The sequence below is a fragment of the Solanum pennellii genome, chromosome 5 (genome assembly GCF_001406875.1).
Source record: "Solanum pennellii chromosome 5, SPENNV200".
NCBI classification, from domain to species: domain Eukaryota; kingdom Viridiplantae; phylum Streptophyta; class Magnoliopsida; order Solanales; family Solanaceae; genus Solanum; species Solanum pennellii.
In genome coordinates, this window is record NC_028641.1 from 70,521,392 (window position 1) to 70,544,979 (window position 23,588).

Below are 23,588 nucleotides of genomic sequence, written 5' to 3' on the forward strand. Positions count from 1 at the left end.
TATATATATATATATATATATATATATCAGCATCTCACTATAGAAGCCATGAAACTTTCAGACAAATGTTGCCACCATAGAGAGGTTTGATTGTATTTCACACTTCACAGCAGCCAAAGAATATAGAGAGATTTCAAATAAGGAAGTTAAAAGGTAGAACCAGTTTATATTGGAACTTTCTTAATTTCTCACTTTGACTTTGATATCATTTCTTTTTTATTATTAAAAATTGCAATACCAATTGATACATTGACATCGAATGAAAGATTGTGATACAATTCTCGCTTGTTGCCTAGCTATCTGAGACGCATCATCAAAGAAGCCAACAATTGTAAATTTTTGTTTCCATATTCATCATCAACTTCATGATCAGTGAGACAATTATAAGAACCAGAGGATCAAGAAACCTCACCTTCTATTATTCTAATCTTAGCAAGTCTCTTACACCACCCACCCAATTATCCACACTCCAAAAAGAAGTGAACCTGAGAAAATGGGTGTGGTTGAATGAAGAACACAGGCAGCTGTTACTTGATTTTCTAACTGAAGAAAGGTTGGAACTGAAGGAATTGACCAAATATTAAGCTATTTCTCCATAACTAATAATGTCAGGAAAGAAACAGATGGAGACTGATGAGAAGTTACAGTTGCCACTTAATGAATTTATGGAAGTTTGAACTCGCAGCTGCGGGAGCACTTGTGTGTGCCATTTCCACACAAAAGAAACTTCCTGGGTGAATGAATACAATAACATACCCAGTGTAATCCCACTAAGTGGGGTCTGGGGAGGGTGGATTGGAGTGTATGATTTCTCAAAATACATTTTTTGATTGTTGGGAAAAAATGGATGAAGAATACAAAGATCGAAATGTAAAACACATCAAATGACACTTCCCTATGAGTAAATATTTGATCCCTCTCCTTCTCCAGAGTAATATGGGATTGTATTCCAAATACTCGAAGCCTTTTGAATTTTACACTAACCAAATAGTGGAGAAATTCTTCGGCAAGAATATTTCAGATTCGGAGAAAGATGGTGCTTTTGAGAAAGAGAGAAAAATAATGCAGAAAATTCATGTACGGCTTTGGATTATTATTACCTTGACTCTCTACCTCTGAGTTAGGGTAAGGTCTTCAAACAGTCGCAAGTTCGAGTAATGATCAAAGATAATAAACAAAAACCCTCAAGTAAATTATCATTTTCCATCTAAAATCGACAAGCATAACATCAAACAACAAGGCAAATCATACATATTACATAAACAAAGGGTAAAACGGCGGCATAAACACATCAGATTATACATAATGATAACAAGAGTAATTAGGGCTCGAAAGAAAAAACAGATCTGCTGCATACGCATCAATATAAATGCACAAAAAGCGAATAGATAAAAATCTGAAATCGGAGGTACTTACGAACTCTTTGACGATGCCTTTGTAAACCAATACAGGGATTGCGATACCGAAGATACCTACAATCGCTAGGTTTCGTCGAGTCCAACGAAAGTTGAGCTCCAGATTCTCCCTTGCAGCTCCCCATTCTTCGATCCACTTGTTCTTGTTGTACTCCATTCCCCCACCCATTTTTCCTCTCTCGTCTTCAGCTTTTCCTCTTGAGATTTGAGAATTTTGGATAGTCGCCGAGGATACCTCTATTACTCTGTTTATACCGAAATGACTATACTGACCTCCTCAGTCTCTCGCTCTAATTCCGATGAAACCCAAACAGCTCCTGTTTTTAGTTTTCTTTTAAAGCCCAAATAATTATGTTATACATTATAGGCATAATACATATATTAGATCTTAAACTTGATTTCAAATTTTAATTTTGACCTTCAAACTTTCATAATGCATAAATAGACACTTTAACTATCCTATCTTTTAATAAGTAAACACGCAATTTCTACCTGGCAAAACGCGTGAAAATCACGTATTCTGAGCGCGTGAGAAGTAATTTTTGACGCCCACAACAATAAAAAAAATGCTAAAATGACAATTCTACCACCCCGAATTCCGGCCAATCTCCGGCAACCTAAAACCCCCCATTCATTTTACCCAGCAGTTCTCCTTCTTCCTTCACACCGGAGCACAACCTATGAAGGGAACGAACTTCGAGCTCCCTAAATCCACCAAATACCGGACCCCAAACCCATCAGATCTGCTGTCTCCGGCGAGAATCATCACGAAACTGCTGCAACCAGCAGCTCAAACCAGACACAAAACAACAACCAAATGACCTCTAAAACCCCATGAAAACAGACTCAACAACCACAAAAACCCAAAGCAAGAAGCCAGCAACAAACCTTTAAGCTTTGTCAAACAGTGAGCTCCATCTCTAAAAATCATAAATTAAAATTAATTTTGATTTTTTTAAATTCTAAAATCGACGTGTAAAATATTCAACTAGTTGACAGTCATTAAGTGGCTCACTAATACACGTTAGAGCGTTTGCCTTTCACGCTCTTTGTCTGTAAAAATCGCGTGTTTATTTATTTAAAGGTAGGATAGTTAAAGTGTCTATTTGTGCACTATAAAAGTTGAAGGTCAAAATTAAATTTGAAGCAAGTTTAAGGTCCAATATATGTATTATTGCCTACATTATACATACTTTCCCTACTTATACTTGTATTTGAAGTAGAGTCTCAATATATTAATATACATCTTGTATTGATACATATCATAGATATAGTCTGTATATTGATATATATAGTTGAGAATTGAGCTATAGTTTTCGTATTGATATAGCCTCTATGTTGATACAGATTCTATATTAATACAATATGTATTGATATATATGAGGTACAACCTACTTATTGACGTATATCTAAAATGCAACTTCCTTACACTTTATGTTGATACATATATGAGATACAACCTTCATATTTATATGATATATGTACCGAGATATATTAATACAACATGTATTGATACATACGTAAGGTATAGTTTCCATATTAATCCATATCTAAGTTATAATTTCCAAAATATACTAATACAACTTCGATATGAATTGATACAGCCTCCGTGTGTATTTGATACATATTGATACAATTACAACTTATATAGATACATATGGTACATATTTGAGATATATCTTCCATATTGATACATAATAGGTATAGCCTTTGTATTGGTACAACTTATATTCGTTAAATACAACATGTATCTAGTATTTCTCCTATTTCGCTTCAAAATCTTGCTCATCTTCTTTTCCCTTCTCCATTCTCACCCGTCTCTATCTTCTCTCTCTCCAACCTCAATCATAATTTTTTTCTTGCCTAATTTTTATTGTCTCTCTCCTTCCTCTAATAGCCTTCAAGTATTAAATACAACTTGTATCAATCTATATACATCGGAACATATTCGTTGATACATGTTATATTCGTCGAATACAACATTTATCTGGCAAGTACTCTCCTCTCCATCTCTCCAAAACTTCCACTCGCCTCTGTTATTACTCTAAACTAAGGCTCTCCTAAATTATTGCTATGAATATTAGTATGACAAATTATAAATATTTATGAAAGTCCCTAAAGTTATCATTAGCTATACAGTGAGTTTGTGAAAAAAAATCAAAGGTGACTATTTTGATCGTCTTATAATTAGTATTCATCGTATATTTTTTAAGAATATTTGGTATTGATAATTTAAAGCAAAAGTACTTACTTTTTCTTGCTTACTGTTTTTGCTTCAATATTCGTATATACACGATGATTTTTTTTTAAAATCAGTTTTAACATGTGTATCAATTATATATAACTAAGTACAGACATATATGAAAAAAGTGCTAAATGAATTTGTTAGATTTATTGTTAATTTGTTGTTATTTTGTCAAAATGATGATTAAATTTTATTCCTATGATATGTGGAACTTATATTTCAAAATCCGTAAAAATCTTACTAAATTTCAATTTTTTTAAAAAAACTATTCTTCATTTTTAAACCTAAAAAGTGATTGTGCAAAGTAAAAAATATTACTTAAGTTGAACCACAATTCTTACAACAATAATGAAAATTATATCATGAAAAACAAGGAAAATAGTTTTTACTTTCTTTGCATGAGTAACTAGTTAACTAATTTTGTTTTACTTGCATTGTTATTTTTAAGGCTTATTATAAGAGGAGCTGAAAATCACTTGACTTGGAAAAGAGGAGGATAATTTATTTTAAAATTAGTTATTATCGATTTGTCATCTCATATTTAATGTGAAATAAAAAATAATATTATAATTTTAAAATATTTAATCCCCAAATAAATTATCCCACAAAAGTTTTATGCTAATTCATCCTAAAATTAATCATCTTTTGTCATTCATATCAATCTAGCCTTAAAAATTTAGATTAAAATTATCACCTCTTTCATACACTAAGAACTATTTTAATTTGTGTATTACTTGAAGAACTAAAACAATTTATTTTTTTACACATTAAAACAACAATAACATGATAAATATAAGGAATTAGAATATTTACTATTTTTCATAAATTAAAGACTAATTTTGAACTATATAGTATATACTCAAATATTAAGGACCAATTCATAATTTTCTGATTTTTCTCGGCGGTGAACTATAATCAAAATTACTTTTAGGGTTTTTGTCCAGCAGAACGCAACAGAAGATGGCACCCAAGGTTATGCTGAAGGCCAAAGGAAAGAACGCGAAGAAGTCCGCCGCCGTCGCCGATGAGGACGGTGGAGCTGTGACGGCAGTGTATACTTTTGTCAAGGACTGGACCACATGGACGGCGAAGAAGGCTAAAGTAATCACACACTACGGCTTTATTCCCCTTGTCATCATCCTCGGCATGAACTCTGAACCCAAACCCTCGCTCTCCCAGCTTCTCAGCCCGGTCTGAAAAACCCGATGTGAAATTACGGTTTCAACCTTTTCCTTCGTTACCAAATCGATATTTTTTCTTTTTATGCTGTAGTTTGGGTTATATCTTTGTCGATTTGACGCTTACTAGCAGTTGATTTTAGAATTTTTTGCTTTTGATTTTCATATGTAGGAGTTACAATGTGTCGATCAACTTTCTAATGTTATGTGAGCTGTTCTCTTTCATATGATCTGTTATGTATCAGTCAATTTATTTTGTGTTTCTATATTTTAGTTGTTAAAGTATTGGTAGAGTTGCTCCTGTGTTAGGTCATAATTTCGAACAGTCTAAGTAACCTATTGCAGTCCACGGGTTCGAATCGTGTAAAAAGTAGGATTACGTACAATAGACTCTTGTGGTCTAATTGCATAGTGGGAGCTTAGTGCACGAGGCTTTCTGTTGTGTATTTTTTTTTCTTTTTTGTTGTTCTCTAACAGATTAAATTTAGCTGGATTGTCATGGGTTTGGCTATGAACCTATTGATTTGAATTAGTTGATGGAAATCACATGGTGTCTCCTCACAAATATCATGTTTGATTTATACAAAAATTTAATTTTTAGCATATCATGTTTGTTTGCATTTTGAAGTTCATGAACTATTGAAAGGATGAGTCAACGTAGAACTTTTATGTTACATCTTTTGGATAACTTGAAAGCTGTTGTTAAGTTGGTTAAAATTCCTGACATTAGGGCAGGTGCAAGAGTCAAGAACAGTGATCGCGTATCTTGCTGCTTACTTGGTGAATCATGCTATGGTTTATTTGCTCCTTGTTCGTGATACTTAATCAGATGCTAATGAAGACTCTCTTTTTGGGGATTCGTCATCTATATATAAGCACACCATCAATTTTTGGTCCTGAACAATGGGTTCGGGAACAATTTCAGACTATTGAACTGAAATATAAAGCTTGAGAATCCTATTCTGTTGAGTCTGCATCGTTTTGGTTTACTTGAGAGGTTCAGTGTCCTATTTGTTGAATGGATTTATATGGTTGACATACACACGATCTACACTAGTAGCTATAATCTCTATCGACTTGAACACAAGTCAATATCACCTGCTAAACTCCACTAGACCATTTGGTACTCGGCTTCTTGGATCTAACCCTCTGTGCATTTCTGTTAGATTGGGTATTTTGCCAGTATTTGCTCGTCTCTATGCGTACAAGTGATTTTTTCTTTGAAATCTCAATATATAAGAGTATATCTACGTGCTAAAATAATCATTGACATAAGCAGCTACTATATAAGGCACCTCAAAATTCTATTGTTTGAAGAGTGCCAAGTACAATGGAAACTTTGTGTTTTATGGTCTGCTAAGCCATGAAAAATGAGTGAAGCAGTGTTTAAGGTCTTCAGTATACATATGCCTTAATGTAAATAGAAGATGGCACTTCAGATTTTCTTGTGGAAGACCCTATGGCTATGATGTCTTAGATAAAACCAGAGGGAATACGAGTTCTGCCAACTTACAGAAGTCGTTTTCTTATTATCTTCCGTAAGTGTTGCCAGGTACGTGTTGGTTCTTCTAGATAGTGTATTTTTGGTGGGTCTGCCATGGATACGACAACATTTTTGGAGAATCTTAGCATGGTTAAAAGCTTATTTGATTGTTTTTATGTTGTGAATTTACATAACCAAGCACAACTAGTTTGTGAGTAAGGCACAGTTGTTTTTCTTGGTCAAGTGATTGATTGTTGGATTGGATAAAGTAATGTTTATTAGAGTGCTTTAACTTTGATTAGCCACTGTTACTTTCGGGTAATGGAATTGGTCTGAACTTCTTCCTCCACTTCATTTTTCTCATTTTTCACCAAGTATGGTTGTTCATGGTTATGGTGAACAACCAAACCAAATCACATTTTGAACCTAACCGATTTTAAAAAATCGATATTAGGTTTAGTTTGGTTAGGTTTGGTTTTCAAATTTAAAAATTGATATTATTTGGTTTGATTTTTGGTTTTACTAAAAAACAACCGCAAAAATAACCAAACCAAATCGATAAATTAGATATATAAATTTTATAATTATTTATATAACATTCATAATTAAAAATATATTGTTAAATTTGAATCAACTTAAGTTTTAACTTTATCATTTTCTCAAGCCCAACACTTTAGCCTAAGTATAATAATCTCAAATCCAAGTCCATCAAAATCGTTTTTTGTCTTTACCCACTGTACTTCACATAAAATAGTAACACTTTTTCTTAAATGAATTGCTTTGTTCGTGTAATGATAACTCTAATATTGCTTAATTGATTGACCAAATCGATATTAGCTTTTCTGTAAATTGCTCATGTACTTGGTGTTTGTGTCTATAGAGATACGTACGTCGTTTAAAAAATTATTATTTTCAAATCGAATAAATCAGAAAAACCGAACCAAACCGACAATAACCAAACCAATGGTTATTTTTTTCGTTTGGTTTGATTTGATTTTAGAAATTTGAAAAATCGACTAGATTGATTTGGTTTTGGTTTTAAGCAATAATCAATTCGAACTGAACCATAAACACCCCTAGTGCTAAGATTAATATATTTTGAATATTGATGTACGGATAAGGTAGTATCTTAATGGATTTTCGGTTTAACCAATAACCAAAAAATAAAAAATCAATATCGAACTGATAATTCAATATTTCTTTTTAACAAAATCATTAAAAAATCATTAATCCAATAACAATAAATTTGATTTGTCGATCGGCTTTGTTTTTGCATACCTCCAAATTATTAGGTTGGGGTATATACATTTAATTGTATATTGTTTGTCCATCAATGGTACATATAAAATAGACTCATTTGTGTTTATCAATTAATTTTTTTTTATATATGATTTATTGATAAATTTGATTTTTAATTTTTAATTTGTATACGTTATGACAAAATTCTAACGGTATATGTATACTAGTTAATTATACATATATAATTGATAATAAATCTAGTAGTCACTTCAAACATATTCAAATTGTATATCTGATATATACAAATTCATTATAATTTTTGGATAAATATTCAAAAAATAAATATGAACGGTGTACATTTCCAGTAAAGACAGTATCTAACTCATATATGTTAATATATATATAATTATAAATACAAAACAATTGATAATGAGCAATTGTTAGTAAGGAGAGAGTCGAATTTGGTATAAAACTCTAGTGAGATATAATCCAGTGATTTATGATATTGTTTTCTCTTTTTTCATCGAAGCTACCGCCTAAATTTATTTAAAATTTTGAAAAACGCATTGTATATTATATAAATACATGTGAAGTATACAAACAAAAAAATCCATATTTCATAACTATTGAAACTATAACTATGTATTTATTTAAAATTTTGAAAAACACATTGTATGTTATATAAATACATGTGAAGTATACAAACAAAAAAATCCATATTTCATAACTATTGAAATTATAACTATGCATTTATTTAAAATTTTGAAAAACGCATTGTATGTTATATAAATACATGTGAAGTATGTTGACACCCAATTTTGACCCTCCTCGGTATAAATTAGTTCTCGAGCTTCTTAAATTTTCCAAACGGTTTAAAATAATTAGTTTTATAAATTTTGCGAAAAAAATATAATAATATATGAATTTTGCGTTATTTTTGGATACTTTGTCATTTTCTTATAATTTTTAGATAGCATATATATTTTACATGATTATGTATACAGTTGGTATATTTTACGATTATTTCTCAAAATATTTTAAATTTTAGTAAGTATTCTATTTAAATAATTTAGTTTAAATTATGGTTATATTTTGAATCACTATTTTACAATTAAAATAATTATATTACTAAAATAAAAAAGCTCGTTGGTTAATTAATACAAATTCGTTTTATTTAAGGTTTAGCCAAATTTATCCTCTTAACTCAATTTGGCTATTTATTAAATTTAACCCATCTTAAATTTCCAATTTAATACATTTTGGATCATTCTCGCAAATTCCCTTTAATTCCCAATTCCAGCCCACCTCATTCCCTTCAAAGCCCATTTCCCTTTTAACCCGACCCAATTTTCCTTCTTCCTCTTCACAACTCAGCAGCCACGCGCAGAGCTCCCAGAAAAAAAAAAGTAATAGCCCTTCCTTCCCTCCAACGTACAGCGCGACCTTCCCCTCTCCCCTTTCTCTCGTACGAATAGTACGCCTAGGTGTCGAAATCTCCTCTCCCCTCTCGTCCTTTCCCTCAATCGGACGGCTATGCTCATCTTGCCGTTGGAGAATAAGACGAATTCGTACCATTCCGTTTCAAACCTTATCCCTTTAGGTTTTGGGATTTCAAATTGGGACATGAAATTGCGATTTTTCCCCAAACCTTCTTCCGTTTTCCCCCGCTCTCCACCCTTGAGAAATGGCTATATATATTGCCATTTCCCCACTGTTTTGGGAGGTTTTTGGGGTTTTGGGGGCGGGTTTTTTTTTCCCGTTTTTTTGTTGTTGAAGAAAGAGGCTTCAGTTTTCCTAGAAAAGTTTTTCAAGAACTCAATAGGTATAGATATAACAGAGGGAATAGAAAAAATTTGAAAGATATTGCCCATCTTTCATTATAGTGTGCTCGAACTGTGATGTTCCATTGAAACGTCTTAGCCGTTGTTCGTGTTTGTCTTCAGTGTGGAAGCTCATCCTTGTCTAGCTCGTTTAGTCTCCGGTTCGCTGCTTGGAAGAAGGTAATGTTTCCTTTTACTTACGTCTTGTTTCGGTGTTGAATACGATACAATGAATGTTGTTGGTTCCTCTGTTTCTTCACTGTTTTGGCTTATTCATTTCGATTTTTATACTCTTCTTCGAAAGATTGTTTGGTTGTCGATTTGCTTCGAATGGTGTAACTAACTCGCTGTTGCTTATGACGGATATGCTTCAACTTTGTTAAGTTCCATTTGGAACTGCTCGTATGCAGTTTCTTTGCTTCGATCATATTGTGTTTAGCTTGAATATGTAAGTTCGAAATGAGTTCTCGTATTGTTTGTCGGATAGTCTTTATTTGCTTGTCTTGAGGATGTTGTGGTGAAGATTAATGGTAGTTTACTTCGTCCATTTGTGAGGTTTCAGTTGCTGTCTCTCCCTCTTAGGTTTGTTATATGTTTCTATGGTCGAAATGTGTCGATTTGAAGCATCGTCATGTAACTCATTGTGTTTAGTTGTTATCTTTGTTCCGGCTTCGCTTTTCCCTTTCAACCTCATTGTAAATGTCCATAGGCTGGTATTGCTCTGCTTGTGACTTAAGAAATATTAGATTGTTTTTGTTATCTTGCTTTTGAATGTTTGTCTATATTAAGCTATAGAAGTCGATTAAGAACAATGAGTACACATCATAAATGAGCATGCATTCCCTTTATATATCTCCCTTTTTGCATTCCATATGTGTATTTATGTTGATGTGTGAGCTTGAAACTAGCATTTCTGCATTTAGTGTCGATAAGTCTTGCCAAATGGTAGAGCATTTGACTAACAGGAGTTGGCATATCTACTGTATGTATTTGCTAGTCAACAGAGGGTACTTCCATGCCTTTGATAAATTCATTAGTATGTGTCTATGCACTGCATGCTACTGCCTTTCTCCTTATTTGGTGTGAGATTATCCTATTTTTAGTTTCATTCTGAATTGTTTTTAAATCATTTATTTCCCTCCTTCTGATTCGTATATCTAAGTAGTTCTTCTTTTATCTCCGTTTTGCTCAAGACACTTGCTATTAGTTTATCGTTCAAGGTGCTAATTCTCTTTTGTTTGTTTGATTGCATGTGAAATCATTTTCGAGTCCACATGGACTTTATTCCCATCTCTTGCACTTCTTCCTTGAGCCATAAAAGCTCAAAACATCTTCCTCGAGTCATAGACCCCCTCAAAACTGGCGTACAGGTTGAACACAAAAAATGAGCTTCTGGAAATTAATTTACAGGTCGGAAGAATCAACAAATGTGTTGCTGGAAAATCAAATCTGCAGATTTGAGAAGCAGTATACATATTGTATACATTTGTTATACACTGATATACAAGTTGAAATGCGTACAGGAGGCAAAAGTCGAAATTTGGATTGATAGCAGTCTAGATACACTGCTGAAAAGGATATTTCAACTTTCTAAAGTTGAAAAACAGGCTGATATACAGCCTGTATACGCTGATATACAGAGACGTTATACCTTAAATAGGTGTAAAAAAATATGAATGGCAGGTTAACGTACAGGGACGCCAATTTCAGATAAAATACGGGAATAGGAAATGAATACGTGCATATGATACAGCCCGTATACGTTGGTATACATTTTGGGCAGCGATATAAGGTTTAAAAATGGTACAGGTACATACGCAGAAAGGATAGGGGAAATACAGGGTGAATAGCAAGAAATGTGTGTTCAAATAAATGCAGGGCTCAAAAGTCCAAAAAATGGATTGGATATACACCGTATGCAGTAGTATACATCTTGTGTATACTTCTTATTTCTTACAGGAAATGGGTCAGGGCCCTTTTTCAGCAAAAGTTTTTGGAAAAATAACTTAAATACACAACTATAAGTTTAGTATTCTCTAATTTTCCCTTCTTTTTTTAAATATTACATAATTCCCCCTTTTTTAATTTTAGTAGAAGTTTAGAGATACATAACATTCTCTCTCCTATAACACACACTTCCCCAATATCATGCCTATTTTTCTCCACCAAGACACTCAATCTTTTGAATCAGTTTTTGGATTTTGAATTATTAATTTTTAATTAATTTTAATTAAAACACTCAATTTTGAAATTTTGAATTTCAAAATTCAAAAAATTTGAAATTTTCAGAAAACAGGACAATTGTTCTCTCGTTCTTCTTCTTCTTCTTACTCATCATCGTCTATAGTTCTTCTTCTTAACCCATCATCTGTTCTTAGTTTCTTCTTTTTTTCTTCTTGTTCATTGATTTGTTACATCAGTCGTATTTAGGTCTTCCTTTTCTTCTTACTCCATCATCAGTTCTTCTTTTCTTCTTTTTTTTTTGTTTTGGCTAATTGTTCTATTACATCATAGTAATGGATCATTTAACTAATAGAAGGATTTATGATTCGGACTATGAAAATTGGAAAGAAAATAGAAAAAAGTCTTTGCATGATCCTATGAATGTTCAGAAGGATTCAAACAAAGATTCTGGCGAAACATCAAAATCAAAGGTTGTCAAAATAAACCAAAAAAAGAGAAAAGAAGCAGCAACCATTGTTGTCAGGCCTACATTGCTTCGGGTATGTCTTTTTTATACTTATTTTAAAATTGTTGTTGAAATTAGTAATAATTTTAAGGAATCCAATATGTATCAAGAACTTTTGAAAATTATTATCATGTATCAGACAATAAGTTTAATACATAAGTACTAAGTGGATTATATTGTTTAGTCGATTCTTTGATATATGAATTAGATGTGTATCATATGATTTCCTATGTATCAAGGGTTTTTGAAAATTTTTATCATGTATCAGTCAATAAGTTTAATAACTGCGCCATCAAGTGTGCTTGCTGATACATTTCGAATCAGTGTGTATAGTGTTTAGTCGATGCAATGATACATGTATTAGATATGTATCACATGTTTTTCATGTAGTATGAATTTCTGAAAACTGATATCATGTATCAGTAAGGTATTAGTTGTTTATTTAGTATTAGTTGTTTTATTTAGTATTTATATTTCAATATCATTATAATTTGTTGTTTTTTTTTCAAATTGCAGTCACTCAAGTACAAGATAAAAAAGATACCAACACATCCCATAAGGTTTGTTGTCAATTTTAACAACACTTTCCTAAAGGACTTTGAAAAATACATAGGGGAGAATGTTATCCAACTGTTTAGGGATACAATTTTTGGACCCTTTTTATATATTACTAAATGTAATTTTCAGGGCCAAATCACTAAGTGTTTGTTGCTTTTAGAGTTGGAACAAAGCAACCCTAATGTGTTGCATATTAGACATTCAAATGGGTGTGTCCTAAAATTTGGTATAGATGAATTTGCAATATTAACTGGACTTAAGGTCAGAGGAAATACCAATGATTTCAAATACCCAGAACCAACTAATTGTATGCTTTTTCAAAAGTATTTTTCTGGTGTAGTCAATAGTGTTACCAAGTATCAATTAGTTCAACGGTTTAAGATGGGTAATTGAGAGAACAGGATGCACTCCAAATGTCTATACTGTTCTTTATTCATACATTCGTATTGGCTACTCTTGATAATACAACTATATCCATTGTGGACTTTCTAATGGTTGAAGATGGTAGATATCAACATTGTCCTTGGGGTCAGCTATCATTCTCAAAACTAATTGGTTCACTTAGACAAGATTTTGATGTTAGCAAAAAGTTGTATCGACTATATGGGATGCCATATGCACTTAACATTTGGATATACGAATGTGCATCCTAGTTAAATTCTGAAATAGCTGTGAAAGAATGAAATGTCATCCCAAGAATGTGCAATTGGAGAGTTGTGTCTGATAAGGCAAAGTTTGAAATGCTTATGCCTACCATTTTCCAAGAGGTAAAATTTTATGTTTGTCTATGGAATATCGTTATTTATGTCTTGTGATACATTGTGAAATGTTATTGTATTAACAGTTAAATTATCTTATGTGTTGTGATACATTCAGAATGCATGTTCAAACATTGTCCCAACAGCAGAGGAAATTGAAGCTTTTGACCTTGCTCAAGTTGAACATGCTCATTCTTCTTCATTACCATTAGTACAACCAAATGAGTAAGATGATTTTGATAATTTCTCCACCAACCTCCCGAACAGTTATTGCGGAGATATTCTAGAGTGTCTGATACATCTCCTCCACCACCGCCAAAAAAAGAAAAAAAGTGGTTATACAAAAAAAGAAAGTGTCAGAACAGAACCAGCCTGATCAATCAAATGTGTCTCCGACACCGGATGATGATGTACATGTTTCTATGTCAAATCTGCCTCCCAATTCGAATGCTGATGATGTACATGGTTCTATTCCAGACGTGTCTCCGAAATCGGCTACTGATGTACATAGTTCTGTTCCAAACGTGTCTCCGAACCCGGCTGCTGATGTACATGGGTCTGCAGATTCTCAGAATGTCAACAATATAATTCCATATATTGAAGAGTTGAAAGGACATTTGAAAACTTACGTAAGTAAATTATTTTGATATTTTTAATCAAAAAATTTTATCCTAAATGTATCTACAATTTGTAGGTTGACAAGAAATTTGAGGAACTGATTATATTGATAAAAGAAAACCACTCCCAGTTGATGCAATCTATAGGCAAGGAAAACATCAATTTTCAGGCTAATACAAGCACATTTCAGTCTGACAAACAAACATCTCAGCAAATACCATTGATCTTTCTGATATGGGTGGTATAGCTGAGGATGGTGTTGATTTTTATGGTAAAAATGGTGAACATTAAATCATCGACGATGCAGGGGATGTCGCTGAGGATGGTGTTGGTGTTTCTGTAAACGAGGGTGAACTACAAGTCAGTGATACTCCAAAGGTAATGTTTATGATACATTGGACACTTTCTTTTTCATTTTAATTGATGTCATGTACCATGCACATATAGTCAATGATATGTATCATGTGAGTATAATCACTGTTACGTATCAGCACAAATTATATTACCAATTTTTATTTCAAAACTGCATATTCAGGATGGTGACGCACATCAGTCGCACCAAGATTTAAATGAACATATCATGGAGCAAGATGGTGATGACAATGTTCAACACAACATCCCTCACGTTTTGCCCAAAAAAACAACAATGATACATCGGTAGATTTTTCAATTTTGATTTATGACACACAATTTCATTACACACAAATTTATTTTAAAAATCATTACATCATATTATACAGGAATCTTCCACTTCAACAACAATATCGCCATCAACTCAAGCAGCAATAGATGCACTTATCAAAGATTTGGGTAAAGATCCTACTAATGCTAGACCATTATATTCTTACAATCCACAGAATATAACTAGCAGCCAGTACTTGTTGACCGACAGTCAATTACCCACTGACATTCCAATAACTGAGATTGGTGTTAGAACCGATTCAGTCACTCCTGCGCATAGAAATAGAATGCCTTCGAGAAGGATTCAATCTCCATATTGTACTTCTTTTGAGTCAAGCGAGAAGGGAAAAGAGAAATTGAAGGATATGGCTCGACTCGATTTCCCGTTCGAAGGATGTGGCATTACAGATCAAGTTTCGCCGAAACTTATTGAGGATTACATGAATTGGTTGTCAAGGGGGCTTCTAAAAAATCATAACAATAAGTAAGTTTATACATTATTTTTGCAAGTGTTTGGCGTAATTATTTTTTATAAAACTAATTCATGATACTTTGTTACATAAAAATTGTAATTAAGTGACTGTTATGTATCATGTATATATACTCAAACTTATGTATCATATATGCAGGAATTCATCGGACGATAAATACAGATCAAAATCTTCTTCTTTTGGATTTACGATGATGGACTTTGTTGTTGCTTTTCCAATGAACAAGAATTGGTTTTATGCCATGTCACAGCCAAATAAATGTTGGTCTGATGAGGTAAAAATCTTAAACTAATTATCAAATATCTATCAGTCACACTTATATTATTATAACATGATACATTCTGTAGAAGTATCATACTATTTAATTAGCAAAATTTATGATCAATTTTTTAATAATTATATTTTTTATATTGTTTAGATGTATATAATTTCTTACTATGTTTTCATTTTGTTTATAGCACATCGATGTGATTTTTTACTACCTTCGTAAAAAATCAAAACTTTGCAGCATGGATCAATACAGATACACAACAACCCACTGCTTGTTCATGTCACATGTAAAAAGTTGTTATGATAGATATTACATGGACGATGATGATGATAGTCTTAGTACACAAGAACATGTTGATCGCGCTTCAGTTGTATCTATATATGAGAGGTCAATAATTAACATCATCAAAGGTTTTAGAATCCCAGCTGCTTTACCATGGCATCTTGTAGATGAGGTCTACATCCCAATTAACTGTGATCAAGAATTCCATTGGGTGCTGGCAGTTGTTGAGTTGAAAAACAGGGTGATAAGAGTTTTTGACTCATCAATATGCACAAGGAAAAAAACAATTCCTCATGAGATAAAAATGTTGTCTAAAATGTTTCCTTCTTACCTACTGGACAGTGGATTCTTTGAAGAAACTTAGCGCACAAATTTTGCTGATTGTCATGCATACAAAGACAACATTACTGGTTCACTTCTGGAGCCTCAAGTTCCTTTCATGATATTTGCACAAGACATTGCTAAACAGGATTGCGATAGCCTGTAAGTATAAAGAATTTTTCGTTTGTCCTTAATCATGTATCATTAAGTTTTTAATTTATTCTGTATTTTTTTGTAGAGACTGTGGGTTATATGTTACTGCATTTGCCGAGTATATGAGTGACCAAATCAATATATCATATGCTGATTTTAGTCCTGATTACCTACGTCAAAGATATGGAGCATTGCTGTGGAGTTATGGCAGCGAGAAGGCTAAGTGCGGATATGTTAGTGACAATGATGATCCACCAAAATCTAGAGGCGTAGTCACACCACCACCAGAAGAAGATTTAGTTCACATAGTGTAGCATTTTATGATTAACAATGTTTTAATGTTATATTTCTTGTTTTGATACGTTATTGAACAAGTATTTTGATGTTTTTTAATGTTATTTTTTTGGGTTTGTCAATTTCCATGAATATTTTTTTTGTTACATTACGTAACAAGTATTTTTATCTTGAAAATATAAATATCAGACATATTATAGCGTCACACAGGTTTAATAAAGTATAGTCAAAGTATTTATAATTAAACATAGAAATAAATAGTTTATTTGAAAAATAAATTTTAAATGATACTTAGTTACAATGAATAGCATAGTTATATGAATTGCGATAATTTTATAAAAGTAAAGTTATTTACTGTATATTTCAAGAAAAACATATCAAAAAAGCATTACACAAGTTAAATTATATAAAATCACATGATACATGATTTATAGTCATTGTAAAGTACACACTAACCTCAATAAGATTTTTTAGTTTTTATTTAATGGAGATGATACATTGGGCAAAGCAAATGATACATATGTACTAAGTTACCCAAACACACACTAAAAGTACCTGATACATTGGCTAAACCATATGTATCATGTACAATATGTTACCTAATAATCCTTAAATTTATATATCTTAGTGTAACATAAGATTTATAAAATTTTATATGAAAAAGAAATATTGACACAAATATATTTCTCAACACCAATAATAACAAAGTATTTATAATCAAAAGCGCGACTTAAAATTTAATTAACACATGTTATTTATAAGTTTATTTGTCTAAATCAAAAGTGTTCAAATTGCAACTGTAATGAATACTGAAAATCATTAAAATGTTTACGTTATAAATTATTCTTGATATCTTAGAAACATTACGACTAATTCGCCTCTCTTTTGGGTAGAAAGTACAAGTTCTTCTGTTGTGTCCTTCTTGTCCACATTGTTCACAACAGTTTGTGTTCACCGAAATCTTTTCATATGCATTCTTTCTTCTTCTTTTTCTTGGTCGTCCAGATGATCTTCTGTATCTAGGTGGATACACAGTTTCATCTACCACATTATTAGGATCTGACCAATCTTCCTTATCTGGCATTGGTACCATTGGAATTTCATATGTTTTTGCCAATGCATAAGGCTTGTAGTAATCAGAGCAATACGGATTCATATCTGTGACATTCTTTTTTTCAATACAGCGATTGCATGTGAACAAGGTATCTCATCTAGTTGAAATCTACCACAAGAACATACTTTCCGCTCAAGACAAACAATATATCTTCTTCCATTTTCATAAACTGAGAAAATAAAAATTCAGATGATAACAACCTGTGTACATTAAAAATTTTAAATATATAATTTTTAAAAAACAAATCATGTTCAAAAATGCAGAATGATACAATGAATTAGATATATATAATATAAAGTATTATATAATGATACATACCTCCATTTTTGAACTTTTAGCCGCGTTTATAATCAACAATTCCTCAAATTTTCTCCCTAATGTGTCCTTTGTGTATGAGGCTACTTCTCTGTTTTTGCAATGCCAAGAACAAAAAAGAATTCTAACTTCTTCCAAGAATTCTAATATAGTTAATTGGCGTGCTTCAACAAGACAACCATTGATACATTCTGCAATGTTTGAAGTCATCATTCTACCTCTGTTTACTGTTGCATGAACTCTTGACCACTTTTCGTAACCTGCATCTTCAAGGTACTCCTTAACCCTGTGATCATCCTATCAACCTTAGCCATCAACTTATCAAAATCTTCCTTTCTATATGGCTTGGCCATAGAGTAGAATAGATCACTTATGACCTTTCTGCTCCTTTTGAAGTTTCCACATACATTCTTCCAAAGATGCCAGATGCATGCATAATGAGGTACATTTGGGAACACAATCCTCACACTCTTCATGATACTCTCATTTCTATCTGAAACAACACACATATTTTTTCTCTCGCCAAATGCATGTTTGAATTGTTCGAAAAACCATGTCCACGAACAATCATTTTCGGTGTCAACAACACCATATGTCAATGGAAATATGCAACCTGATTACACACACATTATATCATTTGATACTTAACATATAAAAACACATCATAACTATAAAAAAAAATACCTGCACCATCAAGTGTGCTTACTGATACAAATGTCCCTTTGTAAGCTCCACTCAGATGTGCACCATCCACAACAACTACTGGTCTGCAGTAATTAAATCCCCTAATGAATGGTCTTAAGGCGATGAGCAGATACATAAATTCATCATCTTCAGTCTTATGCATTCTTATATAGGAATTTGGATACACGGTTTTTAACATGTGTATGTATCGCGGCAACCGTCTATATCCTGCAGATGGTTTTCCCCTAATCATGGAGAGTGCACGTTCTTTAGCACGCAATGCTTGCTGGTAAGATATTTCAACCCCATAGTATTCTCTAATATCATCAATTATATCTCTTGGAGTATAAATTCATTTATGATTGACCAATTTTGGAGCAGTAACTCCACTTACAAATTCGACTGTTGCTTGGACTTTGGTTAATACCCTCTCCCTCATCGGACACGTATGTTCACTATTGAAACTTCTAACAATGAATATATCAGATTTTTTCCTGCAGGACGCCTTCATAGTCCAACCACATTTGTCTGAAAAGCATACCAACACATAGCTGCGTACATTTTTTAAGCATATTAATACTTATAGCAATTGCATCATATAATATATTCAACAATAATGTTTAAAGTAATCAAACAATGAATTACACAAAAAGTATCTACCAGTTTTTAAGAAATTAATGAAATGGTGATACATTAATGAAAAGTATCTACTAGTTGTGATATGCTTGTTTAAATTGATACAGTCCTTACTATATCAGCAGTAGTATATTAAAGTATCAAAATAGTTATTTCAATGTATCAAAACAAATTACTGAAATGGTGATACATTAAAATATCAAAGAACAAATGATACATGTAGGTTTTCATATAAAATAGTAATGTTTCATGTACTAATTTTGAACAGCATGGAAATATATATATTTATACCAAACACTATCATACCTTTGTTGATCAGACCTCTTTACTTTGCAATTGAAGTTGTTCTTTATCTTATATTTCGTCATCACATCTACAAGTGTTGCTTTATCCTTATATATCTGACCTGTCTTCACATCTACAATATCTGAATTGATTATAACATTTGTAACTCCAACTTCTGCATTTTCATATGAATCAAATAATCTAGTTTCAACCATTGCCAAAGCCTGTGTATCATGTGTTGTGCCTTCTACACACGTAATTCTCCACATGTTCCATCAAAGTTATGTACAGTACCACCAATCTTTTCAATTGTGTCAATACATAATGAATACATTGAAAATCCAGGCTCATTTTTTTTCAGTTCTAAATATAGTTTAACACTCATATCGTTCTTAAGCTTCATCGGACAGGAGTTACCTTCTACAATGTAACGAATTTCAATATCTTTCCTTGATACATCGATATCCAACTCGGCTGCAATTGCTGCTTTGAGATTAGAAAACGAAATTGAATCTCCAACAACGATTCCATCGATTTTGTAACTTTCATACTGTAATTCGTTCACCCAAATTTCGGAATGTCTCATCAAAATTGATGTATTCATCATGAATCATCCACAATAACAACAATCAAATTTGTATTGTTCGAAATTTAACTGGATGTTCATAAAAAATGTATTCAAAATAGATGATATAATCTTGATTTTTCAAAATTTGAAATTGTTATCCAATTACGTGCTGAATTAATGCTGATTAATGAACTGTTACCGTAAATTAAGCTGATTTAATTAACAAGTTTAAATGTTCCGTTTTTTCCCCTTTTTATTCTTAATAGTTTTAAGTTACTATGTATCATTTACCATGTATCACTAGATTCTAAAGTATCAAGCCACAACAATTTTAAGGGATTATTAGTAAATACTAAATTTGTCGGGACAGAGTGTAATTATTGAAGGAAAATTTAGCTAACTAGTCAAAAAAATCAACTTATTTAGTGATAATGTCCATACTTTAATAATATTAGTAAACATGTCAAAAATGTCATTACTTTAAAAAATATATAATTATTATTATATTATTAATATTTTCTCTCTCTTTATTTACACCATTTTTTTCTCTCTCATAAATTATATATATTCCTATATTTAAGTAATTAGATATATACTAATTATATTTTAAAATTTCTCTCTCATATATTAAGATTATTATTAATTTATATCTATATATTTATTACTAATCAATTCCACAACTTTCAAGATTTATTTTCACTTTTATTAATAAAATATTTTCACTATCTTTATAACATTTTTTCAAAATTAATTATGCATTGATTCCCGAATTTTTCTTTTATATTTATTAATATTAAAATTATCACATTCCCAGATTTTAGTTGGAATTTTAACGTTATCTCTCTTACACTCTCTTGACCAGATTTTTAATGGGATTGTGTTGTCACGTTATATCTAACCCACTTTAATAGATAATTCAACAACTTCCAATGCATTATATTCACTTTTATTAATAAAATATTTTCTCTCTCTAAAAACCCTTCTAATTCTTCAGAATATCTTTTTAGTTGGGATTGTCACATTATCTCTCTTACACTCTCTTTCCAGATTTTTAATTGTGTTGTCACATTTTCTCTCTCTACACCCCTTTTTCAAAACTAATTATTCAGAATATCTTTTTTAATTTTCAACTCTTAATCTTCCATGATTTTTGTTTGAATTGCAGGTTATCTCTCTAACATTCTTCAACAGACACAACATTTTCAAAATCAATATATTCATATATCATCAAATCCCCAGATTCATGCTTCAATTTCTTCAAACCCGAATTTTCCTATTTTACATCATTCTCAAGTAATTCCGTTTGAAAGTTTGATTTGGAGATTCACATTGAGTTGGTAATTATGTTCTTCATATTACTTTTTGATTACTTACTTATTTTATTTTATTTTTTAATTTTGGATATTTTGTTGTTGTTCTTAAATTATTTTTTAGGGTTTCATAATACCAAATTCACTCTTCAATGGATGCATTCAAAAGAGTTACTAGAGGTATTGTAAAAAAAACACTGTTCTTCCGAGTTCCATAGTTTAATTTTTTTTTCACTCAATAAATAAACAACAATGTAGGTTCATCTTCTAAGTCTAAGGAGTGTGGAAAAATGGCTGAAGAGGTGCAAAATCCCACAGAAATTCATGAAGTTGAAGAAGAACAATTTTTTGGAGAAGAGGTAATTTTTTTTTTGCATGTGTTGTGTATTGCATGTTTAGTTTATCTTGTTTAGTAATTTTTAAGATTGAAAAAAATACATTTTACAATGAATTTGAAAGTGTATTTGGAATGTTTAGTCTGTTGTAGTCTCTATGTATTTTTGTATTGGAAAATTTTTTGATTGTCATTTATGTATTGTATTTTGTATTCTGTTCATCTTTTTTGTATTAGTTGTCAATGTAATACAACTTACAAGTTTGATTGTCTATTTACTATTATCGTATACATTTGTAAGTGTATTCGGAATTTTCATCTTGTTATAGTTATTTTTTTTCATAGTTCTAATTTTTTTGTATTCACTATTATAGTTGGCATGTATTTCTGTATTTAATATGTTTATTGTATTTTTTTTTGTCAATGTAACAAATTTTATAATTTTGATTGTGTATTTACTATTATATGAGTTCTGTCGATGTTTTAGTTAAGTATGTATTTTTGTAGTTCATAATTTTATTGTATTTTTGGTATACATAGAATGGGAATTGTATATTGTATTCTGTATTCCATCTGTATATACCCATAAATTCATTTTGTATTCTGTTTTTTTTTGTGTTAGTTATGTCAATGTACCACATATTTGTAACCATATGTGTTTTTTTTGTATGTTGTTGTAACTGTGTTGATTTTTTATTTATTATCATGTTTTTTTGTTCTGTTATTTTAGTATTATTTCATTTTTTGGAATTCAATATGCCAGGGGACTTCTTATGCTTGCAAAAAGCTACCAAAAAATGCACCCCACATTCACTGTATAGTAAATCATGACATTAAATCCAAGTTGACTGACAAGCTTACACCGGAGCAGTATAATTATTTTTGTGAGAGTACGATTTTTGGTCAGTATATGAAAATCAGAAAATGTGTTGGGCAAGGTCAAATTCACAGGTGTTGTATGTCACTAGAAGTAGAAGCTAGTAGTAATCAGGCTCTTTTAATCAAAGTAAATGGAGTTATTTTAAAGTTCACAATTAGGACGTTTGCGCTTATTACTGGATTAAACTGTGTTGGTGTTGTAGAGGATTTCAAGTTTAACACAGAAGAACCTAACCGACTTATTGTTCAGTACTTTGGTGGTAATGAGATCATACGTAGATCTGATTTGTTCGATAGGTTCAATGGTAAAGTTTGGGTTGACAATGATGATGATGCGATTAAGTTTGCAATATTATATTTCATTCATATGTTTGTGTATTCTGGCGAGAAGAGATCATTGCGAATTCCTAGAATTCATTTTGATTTGGTTGAAAGTGGTCGGTATATGCATTATCCTTGGGGCAGAAAAGCATTTGATTGGTTGCTACAGAGTATCAACAAGGTTTTGACTACTGATGGTCCATATTGTAGAATATGTGGTATGCCTGTTGTCCTTCAAATATGGATATACGAGTGCATGGGTAAGCGTCAGACGAATTTTGCACGGAAAATCAGTGATCGTATCCTCCGTATTCTAAACTGGCAAACAGTAGGAGCAAAACCCCGATTCAAAACCTTGATGAAAGACACATTCAATGATGGTAATAAAGAGGTATTGTATGTAATTCATGAATTTGTACCTTTGCAATTGTATTAATTCGATGTATATATTTTATTATGTTAATTATTCTGTTTACTATCGTTTTCAGATTAAATGGAAGAATGTTGTCCCTTCTCTGATGGAAATTGCTGTTCTACAATTGCCTCCTGAAGGTCTTGAAAAATCAACTGAAGGTGTTCAAACAGAGCCACATCGTGATATTGATGAACAAGTACTTTCTGGACAGAATTCAGATGATGATTTTGT

The 23,588-nt window shown here is 31.7% G+C and overlaps 2 protein-coding genes and 2 pseudogenes across 2 annotated transcripts in view; 2 read left to right on the forward strand and 2 right to left on the reverse strand.

Moving 5' to 3' along the window:
* Positions 1–1,702, reverse strand: part of LOC107018614 — a 5,471-nt gene extending 3,769 nt beyond the window's left edge. Inside the window, exon 1 of the mRNA XM_015219139.2 lies at positions 1,417–1,702. Coding sequence (XP_015074625.1) covers positions 1,417–1,584 — 168 coding nt within the window. The 5' untranslated portion in view covers positions 1,585–1,702. The remainder of the gene's footprint in view (positions 1–1,416) is intronic.
* A 2,843-nt stretch (positions 1,703–4,545) lies between these two features.
* On the forward strand, positions 4,546–5,102 carry LOC107018852 (mitochondrial import receptor subunit TOM7-1-like). The gene has a single exon (XM_015219435.2). The coding sequence runs from the start codon at positions 4,621–4,623 to the stop codon at positions 4,855–4,857; it is 237 nt and encodes a 78-aa protein (XP_015074921.1). The 5' UTR covers positions 4,546–4,620; the 3' UTR covers positions 4,858–5,102.
* A 6,728-nt stretch (positions 5,103–11,830) lies between these two features.
* On the forward strand, positions 11,831–16,618 carry LOC107019711 (annotated as a pseudogene).
* A 1,531-nt stretch (positions 16,619–18,149) lies between these two features.
* Positions 18,150–20,134, reverse strand: LOC107019712 (annotated as a pseudogene).
* Positions 20,135–23,588: the final 3,454 nt, after the last annotated feature.

Coding starts and splice junctions, on each gene's coding strand:
- LOC107018852 (XM_015219435.2), top strand. CDS start 4,621: ATGGCACCCAAGGTTATGCTGAAGGCCAAAGGAAAGAACGCGAAGAAG.